The 19,908-nt window shown below is 46.9% G+C and overlaps 1 protein-coding gene across 1 annotated transcript; it reads left to right on the top strand.

Moving 5' to 3' along the window:
* Positions 1-2,153: 2,153 nt before the first annotated feature.
* On the top strand, positions 2,154-7,443 carry IGBP1 (immunoglobulin binding protein 1). The gene is given in 7 exon segments (XM_070951956.1): positions 2,154-2,351; positions 2,443-2,533; positions 2,535-2,752; positions 4,086-4,278; positions 5,881-5,960; positions 6,116-6,228; positions 7,021-7,443. Coding segments are annotated over 7 exon segments (1,032 nt in total). The 5' UTR covers position 2,154; the 3' UTR covers positions 7,161-7,443.
* Positions 7,444-19,908: the final 12,465 nt, after the last annotated feature.

Raw genomic sequence — 19,908 nt, 5'->3', positions numbered from 1 at the left:
AAGTGTTAGTACCGCTTTATACGGCCTTGATAAGACCACAGTTGGAATTCGCATCCAGGTTTGGTCACAATATAGAAAAGATGGTGAGGCAGAGAAAAACAGCAAAGATAAACAGGAGACAGGAGACTGAAATATATGATGGACTACAGAGACTGGGTATGTCTAGTGCAGAGGTCTTCAAACTTGGCCGCTTTAAGACTTGTGGAGTCCAGCAAAGCTGGCTGGAGAATTCTGGGAGTTGAAGTCCACAAGTCTTAAAGCGGCCAAGTTTGAAGACCTCTGGTCTAGTGTAATGAAAAGGAATAAGGGTGACATGATAGCAGTGTTCCAATATTTGACGGGCTTTCACAAAGAAGAACACCTGGAGGTAAGACAAGAAGCAACAGATGGAAACTAATTAAGGAGAGAAGCAACGTGGAATTAAGAAGAACCTTCCTAACAGTGAGAATAATTAACCAGTGGAACAGTTTGCCACCAGAAGTTGTGGGTTTTTAAGAAGAATCTATTTTAAGACGAGACTGGGGTAGCCACTTGTCTGAAATGATGGAGGGTCTCCTGCTTGAGCAGGGGGTTGGACTAGAAGACCTCCAAGGTCCCTTCCTGCTCTGACTGATGAAGTTAACACCCTGAGAATAAACCACTGGTTCCTTGACAGCTGTTTCTTTTGACGGGAGCCTTCTACTTCACCCGGCTTCTTCATGCATGGCAGGTTTATGCTAATATTAGAAGAAATATCCCTCTGGGTTCAGCTCCAAGTGGGGGAAAAGACACTGGAAACATGGAGACTACTTGGAAAGATGGTTTAATGGTGGACAGGATCACATGGTTTGAGTTCCTGAACAGAAAAGGGTGAGTCCCTGGGTTTTATGCCCTCTCTGGCTTTGAACTTCCTGCCCCCCCAAGAGCATCCTGATTGGTTGTCAGACTCCCAGGGGGTGGGGGTCTTAGCTAGCCTTGCTGGCTGATGTAATCTTCCCAGGTGCCATGTGGTGAGTCTCTGTTGCTAGATGGGTCCTATTGTGTTGCAGATGATGGTCCATTGACAAAGATTGAGTTTCTGCCTCTGGCCCATTCACTGTAGGAGGTTAGCATTCACCCCTTTTCTGGAAGAGTGAAATATTTTAGGACATATGAAAAAGGCAGAATATTATATTTCCCTGGATGAGAAATGGATGAGCATATTTTGAAGCAGCTCCCATCTTCCTGCCCCCACCCTTTGTCAATGGGCCATTAAGGCCTGGGCCAGTCTATTCTACATAACAAAGATCTACCTCCTTCAGGCAGAGCCATAATAGGAATTGCCAAAGATCCAACAAAGATAGGATTAGCCCTCTACATAATAGCAGCAGAAACTCACCACATGGCACCTGGGAAGGTTACATCAGCCAGCAAGGCTAGCTAAGACCCCCACCCCCTGGGAGTCTGACAACCAATCAGGATACTCTTTTGGGGCCCCAAGAAATGCAGAGCCAGAGAGAGCATAAAAACCCGAGGATTTACTCTATCTGCCCTTTTCTGTTCAGGAACTCAAGCCATGTGATCCTGTCCACCATTAAACCATCTTTCCAAGCAGTCTCCATGTTTCCAGTGTCTGTTTCCCCACTTGGAGCAGAACCCAGAAGGATGTTTCTTCCAACAGACAAAGGGTGGGGGCAGGAAGATGGGAGCTGCTTCATCTTTAAAACACGCTTCTCCATTTCTCATCCAGGGAAACATAACATTCTGCCTTTTTAACATTTCCCAAAATATTTCATTCCTCTAGGAAAGGGGCGGGTGCTAACTTCCTACACTAACAAGCTTTCTGGTCAAAAAGGGGCGCCTGATTTGCCGTTGCAAGAAGCCGGGGCTCTTGTCCACGTGCTCAGCCGGCCGCCTTCCAGCCTGCAACTTTCTCTGGCCAGGCGGCGCTGCGACTCCCCGCCTCGCTTGAGCCAAGTCCCACCCGCAGCCCCGCCCCTCCCTCCCTCGCCCCGCCCACGGCCCCCTCCCTCGCGGGCCCGCCAGCCCCGCCCAAACGCCTGGAGGGGGAACCCTGGAACGGACGCGAGGCCACGCCCTCCTCCGATGAGACCCCGCCCCGCCCCGCCGCGCCGCGTGACGTCTCTTCCCCGCGCCCGCGCCTCCTTGCGACGTCACTTCCTGCCGGGCGCAGCGATGGCGGCGGCGGCGGCTGAGGGGGAAGAGGACCCGCGGCTGTCGGAGCTGCTGGAGTCCGGCTGGCGGCTGCTGGAGGAGGTGGAGAGCGACACCGAGGCGTCGTCGGGGGCGCCGGCCGTCCAGCGCCGGGTGCAGCGCGGCCTGGAGCTGCTGGAGCGCGCCGCCCGCGCCGTCTCCCAGCTGGAGCTCTTCAGGTGAGGCGGGCGGGCGAGGGAGGCCAGGCGGGGCGGGGGTCGGTCGGGCGCGGGGGTCCCTCCGCCTCAGCCGCCTCGGCCTGTCTTGCAGCCGCAACGAGGAGCTGGAGGAGATCGCCTCGGCCGACCTGCGCTTCATGCTGGTGCCGGCCCTGCTGGCCGCGCTGACCCTGCGGCAGGTGGCGCCCCCCTCGCCGGCTGGAGCACCTGCGGAGGGCGCGCGGCCTCTTCCTCGACTTCCTCCGCCTCTGCCGGAACTACGCCGTGGCCCGCTTCGACCTGCCGCGAGAGGCCGTGGACAGCGACGACGAGGAGCACGGCGGGGAGGCCGCTCCCGCCCCCTCCGACGGCCAGGCCTCCCTGCTGGCCATGGCGGCCGCCCGGAGGGCCAAGATCGAGAGGTAGGCGGCGGGGGGGGGGGCTCTGAAGACCTTTCCTCTCGGCCCCCGCGGCTTCCAGCCTCCCCTCCTCGACTTTGCCGCAGCGATTTTGGGCAGCTCCTTCCACCAATACTGCTACTACTGCTGCTGCTGCTGCTGCTACTACTACTACTACTACTACTACTACTACTACTACTACTACTACTCCTTCTGCTTCTTCTTTATTACATTTCTATACCGCCCTTCTCCCGAAGGACTCAGGGCAGCGTACAGCCATGGTAAAATGGCTTTAAAGCCATTAAAACCCACTTAAATTAATTCATTCAGTTGGCTTGCTGAAACAATAAAGTCTTCAGTGCACCCCGGAAGATGCAGAGGTCGGGGATCCTCCTTATGTCCGGGGCAGCTCATTCCATAGGGCTGGGGCCCCCACAGAGAAGGCTCTCCCCCTGGGGGTCGCCAGCCGACATTGTTTGGCCAACGGCACCTTGAGGAGGCCCTCTCTGTGGGAGCTTATCGGGCGGTGGGAGGCATGAGGTGTCAGAAGGCGGTCCTTCTTGGGGGGAGGAAGGAAGGGAGGGAAGCCACCTGTTGAGCCTCACTGGATTGAAGCAGCTGTGGTGGAAATGCTCTGGGAAGCATCACCTGCACAGGCTGGCAGGGAACAAGTTTTGATCCTGGATTCTCCCTCTGATTTTTGGAGCAGAGGGATTACAGTATTTTGCAGACACAAATTATGGTCAGCAGTTGGTTTTGTGAAAACCACCAGGCCTGTAAAGAGGATGGGTTTTGATAATGCAGGATACCAGTGGTTCTCAACCTGTGGTCCGCGGAAGCCTGGGGGAGGGGCACGATGTCATCACAGGGGATTCGTAAAGGCTTGGAGAAATGTTAAATCTTGAACGACCGTGGTCCATGGCCGCAAAAGGTATTTGAAGGGGATCCATAGTGAAGAAAAGGTTGAGAACCACTGCAATGTACAACACTTGCTAGGTTTTAACATTGGAAATTGCCTACATGTGATCTGGGCTCGTATGGGTTGTCCTCAAAAACATTAAAAATAATAGCAGAAAACATTAAAAATGCCTTGTACTGGAGGCAACCTCAGTTCAAGAGATTAAAAAGGAACATCGTGGCTGGGAGCCTGAGCAAGAACCAGATTAAGGATGGCAAAGTTAGGACTGACTCAATTTTTGGACTGGGGGGGGGGGGCTGGGAGATTAACTAAAAACACAGTGCATTCCCTCCTTAGATGTGTTCAGGCAGAGCTGTACAACTGTCTGTTGCAAATGTTTTTGCTTGAGTGCCTGCAGCTAGACTTGTTTTTCACTTCCATAAATCTTTTGGAAAACAGATACAAGCAAAAGAAAGAGTTGGAGAACCAGCTGGCTTCTTTAAAACCCTTTGTTGATAGTGGTCAAGCTGAAGAAGAGCAAATACGAGAATTCTATTTGCTGCAGATCAAGAAGTGGGTCACTGTAAGCTTGGAGGAAATTGAAAGCATTGATCAGGAAATTGCAATCCTTAATCGGCGGGGTGCTCTACAGGTGAGATAGTGACATCAGTTGTATGGATCAAATTGCAGGCCTCTTTTAATAATCTCCCTCCACAGTGTCTCCTGATCATCATTGCTGAAACTTAAGACCATAATTTTCATAAACAGAAAAAAATGAAAGCTATAACATATGCCTTATAACAGATAGCATATAATCTATATATTGATGTATAAAGGCAAAGAGTTCTATTCCTTTCTGATCAAAAGTAAGAAAAGTCCCTAAATCTTGGGATATTTATTAAAATCTAAAAAACATTAGATAACAGAAAGTTAGATATTATCTTTATCTTCCAAAAATAGGTGGCTTTCCTGGCCAGCAAAATTCCTTATTGAATTATTTATTAAATTCATTACGCATTATTCTTTATTGAATAGCTTTTAATTCAACAAATTTTATTTGTAAACCTTCACATTGCAGGCAATTGAATGCATTTGAATAATCTTTGCAAGGGAAATATTCATATTTTGGGGATTTGGGCTAGAATCTGCCTTTTCTCTCCTTTGAAACAGTTTTAATTCTAGTTTTATATAAGTTAATTCAGATATGCAATCAACCATCTGTAATCTGAAATGTGAAGTGGCACTGTCAGATTATATGCTGGAAAAACAGTATGATTTAAGGTGCTGTGTGGAAAAGCAGAGAAACAGGAAGCAATTTAGCAAGAAAGAGGGAAAGTGCTAGAATGAGAACGAGAGACATTTCTTATTTCCAAAGTGACTAGCCAACTGATACACAATATGAACATTTAAAATCTGGTGCAAAAATAAAATATTAAAAATCCAGCTCAGGCAGCCTGACTCTATTTATGCTTCTTTGAAGAATTCATATGGAGTTGGACAGGAGATTTAGTGCAGGTGGAGCCTGGACACATTGATGCAAACACCTGAGGCGCTGCCAGGTTGAAAGCCCAGGCTCTCTCCTATTTCTGGCCTATTTCTCAGCCTCAGTTTCCCATCTATGAAATGGGAAGCCAGTCTTGCTCTGGAAACACTTTGTACGCATAAAAATATGTTCTGTGCATAATTGACATGAGGAAGACCAAAATGGTTTCAGGATTTTGATTACTTTGATAGATGGTGAATTGAAGGATATTTTTTTTTTTAATTTGATTTATATGCCGCCCTTCTCCGAAGACTCAGGGCGGCTTACAATGTGCTCAGCAATAGCCTTCATCCTTTTGTATATTTATACAAAGTCAGCTTATTGCCCCCACAAACTGGGTCCTCATTTCACCTACCTTAGAAAGGATGGAAGGCTGAGTCAACCTTGAGCCTTGGCGAGATTCGAACCCTGCAGTAATTGCAGGCAGCTGGTCTTAATAACCAGCTTAATAACAGGGTGCCTTAAACCCTTGTACTACCAAGGCTCTTTTAATTTTAATCACCTCTTTAAAAAAGGTGCCCATCTTTTTTTCCGCCCCCAAACCAGAACGTACTCTGCGGGTGGGTAGATGCTACCTTTTGAGGGAAAATATTGTTGAGGAAATGTGCAGTTGCCTGTCCTCCGCTTCCTGGAGTTTTTGTTTTTGTTTCTTTTAGTGTGAACAGATGCTGAAAATTGCTCCTCCTCCTGTTTTTCCATCCCTTCTCCCAGGGTCCATCCACACGACCTTCCCAGCCACCCCGATCTTCAATGAGGCCCTTCATCCTTACTCGGGATGCTGCCCAGGCAAAGTATATCATTGGGGGAAGGGAGGTTCCTTCTGCTGCTTCTGGCAGGGAGGAGGTCTTGACGGCAGACGGGCAGTTCATGAGGGGAGGGTGGGCTCTTCCTGCTCCTGCTGCTCTGCTCAGCTTGAGGAGTCCTGGGCTGGTTTTCTTTCTTGCAGGGTGTTTGGCGCTGGCTATCCTAGCCTAGCAACAATGACGGTGGATGAATGGTACGATCAGCATCAGAAACAAGGAGTCCTGCCCGAACAGGGCATCTCCCAAAGAGCTCCAGGTATTTCTGAGCATAAAACGTGCAAGCGGGGAGGGGGTTGAGGAAAGGCCACTCTTAGAGAGGAGCTCCCCGTTTGGCTGATCGATCAAAAGCCCCAAACTGAGACAGTTTAGGATCCCTTGGGAAGCTAACTGGATGAGGAACCTGAGTAGCAGAATTTGGGAAGTGCAACATCTAACCTTTGGGACCCAGAATGCCCTCACACAGCTGTCAGCGATTGCTATTCTAAAATGTGCTTAGTGAGATATAACAGGTGCTTGTCCAAAGGATAATTTAAAATCTTTAAAGAATAAAATCCCCTTAGCAAACAGTGGAAATGATAGTTAAGCTTCCATTCTTTGCAGCTGTGCGTAAATAGCCACAGAACTGAGGCCACAAAAATAGCCGAATGTGTGATGAGAAGTACCTAGGGAAGCGTGGATTGCTCTTGTGCTGCTGAGCATAGGCTACCTTGGGGAATGACCAGAACCTGCATCCAGTAATTCTCAAAACCACATAGAATAAACTTTGGAAAACACATGGGCTTTTGTTCCGAATACAGAACACTTAAATGTTTTGCTCATCCTATGTTAGTGCATAGTATGCGTCTCTTGTTTTATCTCTTCCCCTATTACATAAGCGTCACCATAATTGAAAAGGAGGTGAAATAGAGATGGAATAAGAAATGGGTGGCCGTGTCAATGCACTTGACTGGGATTGGGATAACTACCCTAAAATTGTGTTGATGTACTTAGAAGCATATGGGGGAGTGGGGGGGCTACTCTTAGCACAGCTCTGACTTTTGGCCTGCAGCAGGTCCTGAAGACCAGGAAAAAGACCAGGAAAACGCCACGGAGGAGGAGGAGCAAGCCGCAGCATTGAAAGCACGGGGATGGGATGACTGGAAGGACCTGCACCCAAGGGGCTACGGCAACCGGAAGAACATGGGCTGAGGAGATTCCCTCGTAGACTTTGTGAGGAAGTGTGAGTGGTTCCTCTTTGGGAAAGAAGAAACGGAATTGCCAGATGTTATATCAAGGGCCGAGGTAGATGGGAGTTCCAGAAATGCCAGTATAGGAAACGCAGAAAGCTTCTGGGGCCATTGCATTCCTGGCTCCTCTCTTGTTTTAAAATAGTCCTTACTAACCAGATCGGATGGCCACTTGGAAGTACTTCGGGCTGTTGTCACTTTATTTCTTTATTTTAAAAGACAAATAAAATGTTCCCATCAGTTCATCCGAGCCTTCCTTCTTTGAGTCTTTCTCAGCCTCTGGCTGCTTCATTCTGTCTAAAAGAGACTTGCCTTGGCAATCAGACTTTTCTGAGGGCATCTGGAAGTGGTTGTGGAGAATCCTTTGTTTACTACCAGATTTTGTGCATCATCTTTTTACGCCCCTTGGAGAACGGGAGAAGCTGCCATGTGCACCTACAGGCTCTCCTTGTATTCCTGAGATGGGAAAATGTGTCCTCGTACTTTGGTTCCCAGCATGCTTGTAGTCTTGCGTCCACAGCTTGTGAATGACTCAGATTGCCTGGGTCCCCAAGGCAAGGTTTGAATCTCAACTTGTGTCTCCAAAATTTAAACAGTTTATCCAGTTGTTCCCCCTATGGAACTGAACGTCTAAGTTCTGGAAGCAGCTCTGAAGAAGAATGCAAGGGAAGATCTTGGGAGGGAAGGAGTGGTAGATATCATTGCCTGTTCTCAATTAGGTAGTTAAGATGGGTTTCTTAGAGGCAAATGACCCCAAATCCTTTTCACCTGTGATAAAACAAAGTGCTCTTGCACCCTCCCTTAGAATTAAGTTTCTAGCCATGGAGGCAGTCTTGCTTAACGATGATGCAACATCGCTGAATGAATGGTAGTTACGACCAGTCCTTGAAACCTCAGCCATTGCAGTCACGTGATCCAAATTTGGGCACTTGGCAGCCCACCTACATTTATGACCGTCATTAGGCAAGGACCTCATGCTTTTCTTGGCCCGCACAAACTGCCAGCTTCATCCCGCCAACTCCTCCCCAGCCTCTGCCACTGCCCTTTGCGAAGTTTCTGGCCCTTTGCGAAGGCCTCGTGAGGGTTGTTAAGTGAATCTGGTTTTCCCACGGACTCTGCTTGTCAGGTCGCAATGGGGGTTAATGACCCGGGGACACTGCAACTGTCATAAATACGAGTCAGTTGCCAAGCATCTGAATTTTGATCACTTGATCATGGGGATGCTGCAATGTTTGTGTGAAAAACGATCAATCATTTTTTCAATGCTGTTGTAACACTGAATGGTCACTAAATGAACTGTTGTAAATCGAGAACTACCTGCAAGAAACAATTTTGCTCTGGTGTCTAAGGTGGTGACTGAATTCTGGTCCTGCCTTAGACATGGAAGCTGGCTGGGTGACTTTGGGCCCGTCCTTCTCTCCCAGCTCAACCCACTGCCCATGGCTTTTGTTGGGGGGGTGGAGCAAATAAGACCCCTCCCCCCAATCTCTGAGGACCAGTATCTGCTTGTAAGTACCATACTTGGAATCTCTCCTGTTCCCATCACAAGAGGGGAGGACTATTTCCTAAGAGTTTTAGGCAGAGAAATCTGCTAAAGACTTTTCCTCATCTCACTTATGTTTTTCAAAGAAAATAAAAAGAAGAACTCCAGCTACATTGACGATGAAACAATGGAAAACAGTAATAAAGTTTAATTTATTTGATTTGGATTTTGCCTGGCTTCAGTAAGATTTCTTAAGAGTTTTATGAAAAAAAATAGAATTTTCAGATTTTCTAGAAATACCATTTCAACTCAGTTTTCCTCAAAACAATATTGTAGGTATTATACTATTATAAAATAAGTAAAAAATATAAAAAATATTAAAAGTATCAAACATTAATATTAAATATTAATATAAGTCTAAATTATTAGGAATAGAGTAGGAGTAGAATATTGACTTGATCATCTGAACATATCAAAAATATAAAATTAATACAATATACAAATAGAAAACAATAGGACATGTTCATAGTAAATGATCACCTCTACAGTTAATCTAAATATTTTGTCCTCTTCGAAATGGCCTTTGAAATAAAGAGTGAGGCCTTACAAGTGTGACCATGCAGATTGTCCCAGAGGTGGTGGGCAAAACGAGACACTTAACTGAAGATGGATTTTTCTTCTATGTCAGAAATGGTAGATTCCACCTCTTGGGAATTCCGTATTTTAGGGAAAATATTGCTGTCATCATACTGCATATCGTTGCCTGCAGTATATCACAAAACGTTGCATTCTCTTGTTTATGGACTGCAATTGCTAACAGTTTAGAAGATGGACTCAAGATTCAGAAGGATCTTGACAAACTTGAACACTGGGCCCTATCCAACAAAATGCACTTCAGTGGTGAGAAAAGTAACATTCTACACTTAAACAAGAAAAAAAAATCATAGGTGCAGAATAAACAGGACCTGGCTCAATAGCAGTGCCTATGAGAGGCATTTATTTATTTATTTATTTATTTATTTATTTATTTATTTATTTATTTATTTATTTATTTATTTATTTATTTATTTATTTATTGCGATTTATATGCCGCCTTTCTCCCTTAGGGACTCAAGGCGGCTTTCAAAATGACAACTTCAATACAAATCACAATACAATACCAAATTAAAATCAGTAACCCAATTAAAAAACGATTTAAAATTATACCAGTGTATCCCCAAACGGATCAGTTTAATTGGCGGAAGAGCCACGTCTTCAGCTCGCGACGGAAGGAAAGAAGGTCGGGGGCTGTCCTGAGCTCAGTGGGCAATCCATTCCAGAGGGTCGGGGCTCCCACAGAGAACGCCCTCCCCCTGGGGGTTGTCAGCCGACATTGTTTGGCCGACGGCACCCTGAGGAGGCCGACTCTGTGAGAGCGCACAGGACGATGGGAGAACGGCTGGAGATGGTCCTGCAAGTACCTAGAGGCATCTAGGTGTCTTGGTGGGCACCACTTAAGTATGACTCTGTGCTGCAGCTACCAAAAAGCCCAGTGCAGTCCTAAACTGCATCAGCAGAGGGGTAGTATCAAGATAATGAAAAAGTGATAGTGATAGACTGCTGCGCTAGGGAGGCCACGCCGCTACATCCCGGTCTGGGTTACCATGATACAAAAGAGAAGGGCAACTAAGATAACAAGCCATATGGAGGCTAAATCATACAATGAACGGCTGAGGGAACTAGCTATGTTTAGCCTAACAAAGAGAAGGATTATGATAGCAGTCTTCCAGCACTTGAGTGGCTGTCACAGAAGAGAGGACATCGATTTATTCTCCATAGCACCTGAGGGCAGGACAAGGAATAATGTGTGGAAGCTCATCAGAGGGAGATCCCATCCAGAAAGATGTAATTTCCTGACGAACACTTAATGAATGGAACAGCTTTGCTCGCTGAGGAATTCTGGGAGTTGAAGTCCACAAGTCTTAAAGTTGCCAAGGTTGGAGACCCCTGCTGTAGAGCACATAGGGCTGAGAAGGTATGACTGCTCCCCCCTCCCCAGTCTTTGGGAGCAGTCATAAGGCTGAGGAGAACCGGGCAGCTGGGACTGCCCCATCCTCTTCTGCTACCTTCTCTTTGAGCTATGATCCTGGAGGCCCAGCCTCTCTGCGGGACTTTTCTAAAGCAGCCTTACTCTTCTGGAGGTCCCTTGGAGGAAAGGCATTGGGCTGTAGGATTTTTTTGATACTTACCATATTAGGGGCCATACATTTGTCTGGAGGAGGCTTCCATTGACTGCTCTCAGATTATCAGGATGCAAACTTGATTGACAGATTTAAGTGGCTTCTGCAGTTGGAGCAGGTTCTGTTCATCTTTGGTTGGAGGAGGTGGCAGAAGGTCAGAAAGTAAGAGCATTATTAAGAGAATTGTCAACAGCATTTGGCTAATTACCGATGAGTAGCTGTCACCATCTGTCACCAGGAAGGATCATGGCAGGGCAAAGCAGAAAGGGCACCTCGAGGGAGGGGAGCAGACTTTGCTGCCAGGGCCTCTGCTACGGCTGAGAAAAGAGGAAAGGAACCAAAAGCAGGAACAAACTTTTAAGATTCCTTCTGGATTCTCCATCCAAGGCTCACACGGTCCAGCCTTCCTTGGATTCCCCTTCCCAAAAGGATTCGGGCAGGGTCAAGAAAGTGGCCAGGCCCAGAGAAAGCCAGGGAGGGGCCCACCAGGCCTGGGCTAAGGGAGTCCCCCTCAGTCCCCCCAAAGGCTGCACCACTCTACTTCACCCCCTGAGCATTTGCATCAGCTGTGGCTTCTCATCCACCAGCACGGACTTTTGGGCCACCACACTGACTTTAGAATGAGTGGGGTGCGTCTCTGACCCAGACTGTCACCTCCCCCCCCCAGAACAGGAGGGATAATTTGGCAGGTGACCCAGAGGCCTCCTTGGTTTATTTCTGCCCCGGGCCTGGTCCTCTCCGTGGGGTGTGTGTGTGTGTGTGTGTGTGCTAAGCAGCAAAGATGGCCATCCTAGAAAAGCTGCTTGACATAAATTTTTCAAGTGTGTTATACAAGTAAGCTCAACTAATAAGGAACCGTTTCCCCAGAATTGCTTGCATGCTATCCTCTAAATCTCTATCCCGTGTCTTCAGTTGCAGTGATAACTTTGGAGAAGATCTAATGGTCAGTTAAAGTTTTGACTTGTTGGGTTTTCCAAACCTTGAAACCTTCCCCTTTTAACCAACTCTGGATACCTAAACTCTCCCCTTGGATCCTTCTGGAATATTTATAAACTGCTCCTTTAGTTGATTGGACTGTTTAAAATGCAGTCTCTCCTGTTACTGTTAGAATGCATGGATGTGATCACACTTTTTGTCTGGTTTCTGGAAAGCTGCCTCCTCCGTGATCCTCTTCTGGCCAGGCTGAGGAGCACAGTGGAGCAGCCCTGAGCCTCCACTGGCTGAGAGGGCTGGTCAAGGTGTGTGTGTGTGTGTGTGTGTGTGTGGAGGGGGAACGTTGGACTTTGGGTCTCCTGCTTCAGGAGTGGCGGGGGCTCTTCCCTCCTTCTCAAGGGATCAAGGCCATTGCTCCACCACTGCCACCTGGCTGGATTGACAGTGGCCGGCTTTGCTGACCGCTTGATTTGAACCGTTTTCTGCTTCAGAGACTCCAAATGGGAAACGTAGAATAACAGAGTTGGAAGGGACCTTGGAGGTCCTCTAGTCCAACCCCCTGCTTGATCAGGAGACCTTCTACCATTTCAGATAAACGGTTGTCCAGTCTCTTTTTGAAAGCCTCCAGTGATGGAGCAATGAGCACTAAATCTTTTGAGGCAGAAAAGCCACCCCCACTTCATAAATGCCTCTTGTTGAAAGGTGAACGGGATATGCACATTTCAAAGACTTGAATGGAAGAAGGAATTGGGAGATCCCCATTTTGCCTAAATGAGAAACCTCCTTGACACCCATGCCCAAAATTTCAGTACACCTTAGATTACAACCTGCATATCCAGCATAAAATAAAGGACCTCTTGGGCCCCACTGTGCTGAACAGAAGAGGAATATGTGAGTCCCTGAGCTGTTGGAGATCCAATGAGAATACCACTGAGAATAATTCTGGGACCCGGGGAGTCCGTGGAGATCCTGTTTTGCTGCTTACGGAAGACCTCATAGATCAGTGATTCTCAGCCTGTGATCCGCAGACACCTGGGGGGCTGCGATGTCGTTACAGGGGGTCCATGAGGGCTTGAAGAAATGTCATTTAAATCTCAAGTCTTGGGGGTCCATGGCCACAAAAGGCATTTAAAGGTGGTGAAGAAAAGGTTGAGAAGCACTGGCATGGATGGATGGCTATCGTGAGATACAGTCCCTTTTTTAGGGAAACGGTTGGATAGCATTTGAAGTATGCCTAGGCCTGTTTGAGGGATAGGCATACCTGCAATTGTCATTGAGGCTGCACCACTTTCTCCTCTCCTCCCCTTGTCCCTTTTGCCCGGGCTTTTCTTTTGGCCCCATTTGCAACTGCTACAGCATTGCTTATCCATTCCCTGAGCAGAGCCAGTCTGGGGGTGCTGTGAGCCCCGCAAATCCAGTCAGAGACTTTCAAGAGGCAGAAATGTTCCATACTGGGGTCTGTGGGGAGTGGTGTGTGAGGACTATCCCTTCGGTTCAGGGCAAAAGTGGTGGGTGGGTCACTCTGTAGTCTTGAGTTCTTTGACCGACAGCTCTTTCTATGCCAATCTTCCTTCCTTTCTCTCTTAATCTGATCCCCATCCCTCTTAATCTGATTTCTGGCTTCCCTGTTTGATTGATCGTGCATAAAACGTTCCCTCAAAATAAGTATGGGAGGTCATGGAAATAAAACTGTTAGCTGCCCAGTTTGGAGCAGGCTAAGCCACTGGCAGAGCTCATTAGAGCTGACATTGGCTGGCGGGCATCGCTCTTTGTCTCCTCGCCTATGTAGCCCAAGTGCCAGTTAATGGGCGGAGGGGTGGACTCGTCATTCCCAACAATTAAAATGTCAATGATGGGTCAACCTAGAGGCCAGGCAGAAACTTTATGCAAGAGGAAGAGTGGGAAGCTTTGTGGCTGGATGGATCAGGAGAGGATTTCAGAAGATGATCTGGGGATTTGGGAAGGGAGGCTACGCTAGATTATTGTCTGGTTTTGTAACGGTTGGCCGACAGACCTGCAGCTCTGACTCCCATTGGAATGTCGTCTTTGTTGACTTCAACAGGTTTTGGTCTGACCTCTAGTGCCCTTCTAGGGAAAATTCAAACAATTCCCATATGGAAAAAATATGGACCTCAAAAATCCCACTATTAATCACTATCAGTTGCTCTTATTGATATTTATTGATTTTTTACTTCAAGAGCTGACCATCTCAGTAAATGATTCTGGGCGGCTTACAATTCAAAACATATATTACTATTAAAATTTTTTTAAAGAAACATTTTAAAACAGTAAACAACATTAAAAAGAATGGGTATAGAAGTTAGATGGAACAACTGGATTTACAGTTAGATACAAGGATGCCGGTAGCTGTCAAATTTATTGCAATGCAGTAGGACCTAGGTAAGAATGTATTCTGGCTCCTTACTTGTTTAAAGTTTACGCAACCTTTGCAGAAATCAGACGTTTAAAGGGTTTCGATTTATACCCTCCTTAACTAGCTGATAAATGGCTATAAACCATTAAAAGCTGGCATGCTGGTGTTTTGTAACAGTACTAAGCCTCCTAAGCCACACGCGAATAATCAAAGTGACAAGCAAGTTGAACGCTTCTTTCATGAAACCAGAAGGCTCAGCTTCGGAGAGCATCAGCCTCAGGGCTCCCTTCCTGACCCCAAGATGTGTGCTCAGGATGGCCCTGAAGTTTCAGGCTGCTTCCATGTCAGGCCGGGCAGGGAAGGAGGGCCTGCTTTACTCCTGGGGAGAATTAACCTTCATTCTGATGGATGACTCAAGGTCAAAATTGGGTCAGATAACAAGGAATGTTCGTGAGGGTAAGGCTAAGAATGCCAACAGGCCACAGAGGCAGGATATGCAATTTCAGAATAAACTGAGCCTAACTGTTTCATTCTCTTGGTCAGAAACGTTGCTTGGCAGGCAGAGAAACAGTAATTGCTGAAAGCAAAACCATTACATGCATAATGTGATTTACTCTTTTTACTACTTTCTAAACTTTTTTGGTGGCTTGCCAGAAGAAAGGTGAAAATCAGTTCATTTGTTTAAGCTAAATGCCACTCACATGATTAGTCTTGCAAGACTGAAAGGGAAACCAGGGCTTTCAATTTTGCAATGTTCCGAATAAAGGGAAAAAAATTGGTTTGCAGTAAACTGTTTGCAGCTGGCCTTTGTCTGTTTGGATCCCGAGGACCCCCCCCCCCACATTCCCTGACTCAGCTTCAATGCTGCAGGCCAGCCCATGCAGGACAGGTGAAAACATGAACTCTGAACAGGTTATTTTGTACCATGACGTTTACTCTGATTTGAAACAAAGGCCATTCTTCTCACAATTAAAAATTTTCCTGAGCATTTTTGTGGGGAAAATCAGTTCAATTCATAATAATTCAAAGCACCAAAAGGCAAGAGAAGAAACAACGGATGGAAACTAACCAATGAGGGAAGCAACCTAGAACTAAGGAAAAATGGTGAGAACAATCAACCAGTGGAACAAATTGCCTTCAGAAGTTATGGATACTTCATCACTGGAGGCTTTCAAGAAGAGACTGGACAACCAGCTCTGGACTGACCTTGGAGGATACATAGGTTCAGTTAGGATGTGGATGAGAGATTCCCCACCCACACATCCAAGAAAAAGAAAAGAAAAGAAAAGAAAATCAGACAAAACTCTCTGCTGGCAAAGATGGCAGAGGCTCCCTAGATCTCTTTGTTTTGAGGAAGGCATGTGGAGAAGAGGGCTGCTATTGGAGAACGCCTCTCCCCATAAACAGGAAGATGACTTCAAGAAGATGAATGAAAGCTTCAACATAACAGAATAACAGAGTTGGAAGGGACCTTGGAGGTCTTCTATTCCAACTCCTTACTCAAGCAGGAGACCTAGCTGACAACTAGAGTAAGCTATACTGGACCTAATTGTTACTAATAGAGAAGTGATAGAGGGGGCTGAAATTGCAGAAACTTTGCTGGAGAGTGTCATATTTGTGTCATATTAGAATTCAATGTAAAGCAGATACAAGCAACAACATAATCAGACCAGTGCTTTAGACTTTAAAAGAGCTAATTTTAACAAACTTAGAGAAACCTTGGGAAGGATTCCATGGATGAAAATCTTAAAGGGGAAACAACCCAGGAAGCTTGGGAAACTCTGAAAAATATGATGATAAAAGCCCAGTCCAGCACAATACTACTAAAAAGAGTGAGTTGAAGTCCACCCATCTTCAAGCTTCCAAGGTTGAGAAACACTGCTCTAAGGTCCTTTTTTATTTATTTACTTATTTTTAAATTTGCATACCGCCCTTCTCCCTGAGGACTCAGGGCGGTGAACAGCCAAGTAAAAGCATAAACTACAAACATTAAAATACAATTAAAAAGATATATATAAATTTGGCCCCATGATTAAAAACAATTATCTTTGAAAGATAACCAACTATTCTCAAGTTTGAATATAATATTTTTATTTTTGGTGCCTGTGTTCCATAAGGCAAGGGAGAGGGAGAAACAGAATAAAATCAACTCTCCATTTCAACCTTTTGCACAAGCGGGGGACCAAAAATTAAAGCTTGCATTTTAGCTAGCCGGAGACCCGACGTGCCCACCTGGAAGCGGGGCAGAAACCCTGGCTGGCTGCCTGGGAGCTGGGCCAAGGGCCTTGGAGAGCTTCGCGGGGGCTGGTCTTGGGAGAGCCCCCTTGCCCCCCCGGCGTCCGGCCCCCTCGCCGCCGCCCCTCCGGCCAAGCCGCCTGACGCCGCCGCGGCTAATAGGATTGTGGGCTGGAAGGGGCGGCCCCGCGGGCTATAAGAGCAGGGCCCGCAGGAGCTGCCTCAGGAGCAGCTGAGCGGCGTGTCGCAGGTAAGACGGCGGCTTCTCAGCTCCCGAGGCGCCCAGTCAGCTGGCCGCGGAGGCTGTTCGGAGCACGGGCGGTTCCTTCGGGGAGGGCTCGCCCGACGGACGGGGCTCTTGGGGGGGGGTGATCTGGGCAGGGTTGGGTGGGGGGGGGGAGGCAGCCAACCCTGCCACGCTTTCCCCAGAAACCCTCGTCCACCCCGGCTTGCAAGACCGTCCCTGCCGTCGGGCAAAGATCCAGCGCGGGCTGGGTCGGTGGGGCGAAGCTGAGGAGTTGGGAGCGCCGGTTTCTTCGGAGAAGCGTCGGCTTGGTCAGCTGCCCGCCTCAGACGCCGTCTAATAAATTAGGCAGCCAATGTTTTAGTTTTGTGGAGTTGCAATTTCTAAAACTCCTCTGCAAGCAATTGAAATGATTTCCCTTCCCCAAAGGAAGTTTCCGTAGCTTTAGGCATTTCTGTAGTATATAAATGTTTCAAATATTAAGACTCGCTATTACTAAAAACGTGAAGAAAAATTTTATGAATTACTATATGCCTACATGGAAGAAATAAAACAAGAATTGGAAAAAAAAATTAACTTTTGACACCAGCAATCTATTGGAATACATTTGGTCCAATTTTTTTTTCAATTCTTGAGCTCAGTTTTTAAATTTTAATACCTTCCCGGTGGAAGTTCCAACACAGGTTTTAAGATTGCCCCCTCCACCCCTAAAGAGTGTTTTGTTTTTTTTTGCTTTAGTTTATATGCCGCCCTTCTCTGGAGACTCAGGGCGGCTTACAGTGCGTTAAGCAATAGCCTTCATAGTTTTGTATATTTATACAAAGTCAGCTTATTGCCCCCACAATCTGGGTCCTCATTTCACCTACCTTAGAAAGGATGGAAGGCTGAGTCAACCTTGAGCCTTGGAGAGATTTGAACTTGCAGTAATTGCAAGCAGCAGATGTTAATCACAATGCTTTAGTCCACTGTACTAACCAAGGCTCTGTAGTGCAGTGGACTAAACCCCCAAACTCACCCTTTAGAAGTAATTAAAAACATTATAGACCCCCCCCCCTCAGAAGCAGGGAAGCTTTTAAATTAAACACCCCGGTTAAAAAAAAAAGACATGGATAAACTGGATCAAATCCAGAGAAAGGCTCCCAAGATGGAGAAAGGAAACCAAATCCGGTGAGGAACGGTGAAGGGACCCCGATATCTTCAGCTTGCAGAAGAGAAGGCTAAGAGAGGAGTGGGGGCACCATGGCTGTGTTGAAGGATCTGAAAAGCTGTCCTAGAGGATTCAGTCTGATTCTCACTTGCTCCTCAGGGCTAGTCTAGAACTAAGGGTTGAAGATGTAGAGATTGGACCTGAGGAGGAAGAAGCTGTTGAGAGTCAGAGCTTCCAGGCAGACCTTTGGGTAATAGAAAAGACTTCACTGCAGACCAATGAGCTTAGGTGTCCTCTCTGGAGACTTTTTTCAGGGTTTGTCCTTCCCGCATTGGATGAGGATACTAAGTGAAGGGGCATCATTTCCCTTGTGCTGCTGCAAGGACCCCTGCTCTCCTTTCTCGCCTTTCCTTCATCCTTGAGCCAAACCAGATGGACCAACCAGGGAGAGGTGCAGCCACGGTGGCCGGTCTGGCTGGGGAAGCCCCCTTTAGTTGGGTTGCCCCAGGGCCCTGGCAGCCGAGCCTGCCTGCTCTGCCCCCCTGGGAAGGGGCCAGTCTCTGCTGTGGCTCCTATTCTCCCTTGGTAAGCCCCTTTTGAGAGGTGGGCATGCTGGCCAATTCCATTAGTCTAGAGAACTTCCACTCGAGTCCTCTCAGCTGGGCCATCAGATGGGGGCTGCAAAAATCAGGACAACCATTAGATGGCAGAAGAGGGTTTCTGTATTGTTGCCCTTTAGACATCTGGAGTTTTGTTAGCCAGAAGCAGCAGTCTGTCCTTTGAAGCAAGTGCATCTATTGCCCGAGATTAATTGAATCACAAAGTCCTTCCTTGCCTTCCTTCCGGTGTGGTCAGAGGGGATCAACCCGATTCCCTGGTTGGCCCATAAGGAGCCAAGCCATCTGGGCTTGTTCATTAAATCTGCAGGCGGAAACACCAGGGAAGCAACTGGGTAACGAAACGGAGCACTTTGGATCATTTAGTATTCTATGGAAATGCTCCCACTAAATGTTTTTTTTTTTTAAAAGAAAAGTTGTAGTGTAAGATGTGCTCCTTATTTCTTCCATTTATGCAGAAAACCATGATTTCAAATTTCCACCTGTTTCTCCATTAATAAACATTCAAGTTAGTGGGTTCCTGTGTTCTACTTACTTGGTGCGATGATTCCAGTTGTACAGAAAGATCCCTCCCAGCTAATCTCGCTTGCTTTGAGTTAGAGATCTTAAACTTAAGTCACTGGGCAAATCCCTGCTAAACTTGCTGGAAACCAGCTAATTAAAACTGAATGATGCCTATAGCTTAGCACTAAGAAATAAGATTAGGTAACTAAAAATATTTTAGATGGAAGGTTATAGTGAGTAGTGAGCTGAGAACAAGCCAGCCATTTTGGTTTAACAGTCCCTCCTGAAGGAATGGCAGCTGCGGCACAACATATATATATGCTTGACAAATAAAATAAAATAAAATAAAATAAATGGTTTCCTCACCTCCTGGACTTCAGGTCTCCTGGAGGGGCAAACTCGGGCCCGTATAAACCATGATAGAGAACTTCTAATGGCGCAGTTCTTCTCAACATCCCCATTTTAAATAGTTGGATCTCTGATCCTAAACTCCCAAATGGGTCTCACAACTGGTACCGTTCTGAATCCATAACCACTGAGATATAGTTAATGGCGGGGTGGGGGGATACAGTTTGACAATGCTAGTTATACCAACGTATTGTTAACTGTGTGGATATGACTATGCAAGCCAAAGGAGTTGGCCAGCCTCTTCTAGAGCTACAGGCCCTGGGCTATTGCCCTTGCCGCCTCTTGAAAAATCTGCCATACAGATGCCCCATTGCCCAAAGATTCTTCTAGAACTGAGGAGGAAGCTTATGGCCCTGTGAGTATGTTGGCTCAAAAACACCCCCAGCCTTTTCTAGCCAGAGCAGGGACTCCAGGGAGCCCCCGTGGGAGAAGCTGCCCCAAGAAACCTCCTTCAGATGTGTCGGGACTTTTTGGGGAGGGCTGTCTGGTGAGGATGGGTGCCGTCCACTGCACTGATGGCCTACCGCTTGGTTTTCTCATCTCTTG

Source organism: Pituophis catenifer, unplaced genomic scaffold (assembly GCF_029215685.1).
Source record: "Pituophis catenifer annectens isolate HBS135680 unplaced genomic scaffold, rPitCat1.0.hap2 SCAF_11, whole genome shotgun sequence".
Taxonomy (NCBI): Eukaryota; Metazoa; Chordata; class Lepidosauria; order Squamata; family Colubridae; genus Pituophis; species Pituophis catenifer.
This window is presented reverse-complemented; position numbering and strand designations above follow the sequence as displayed.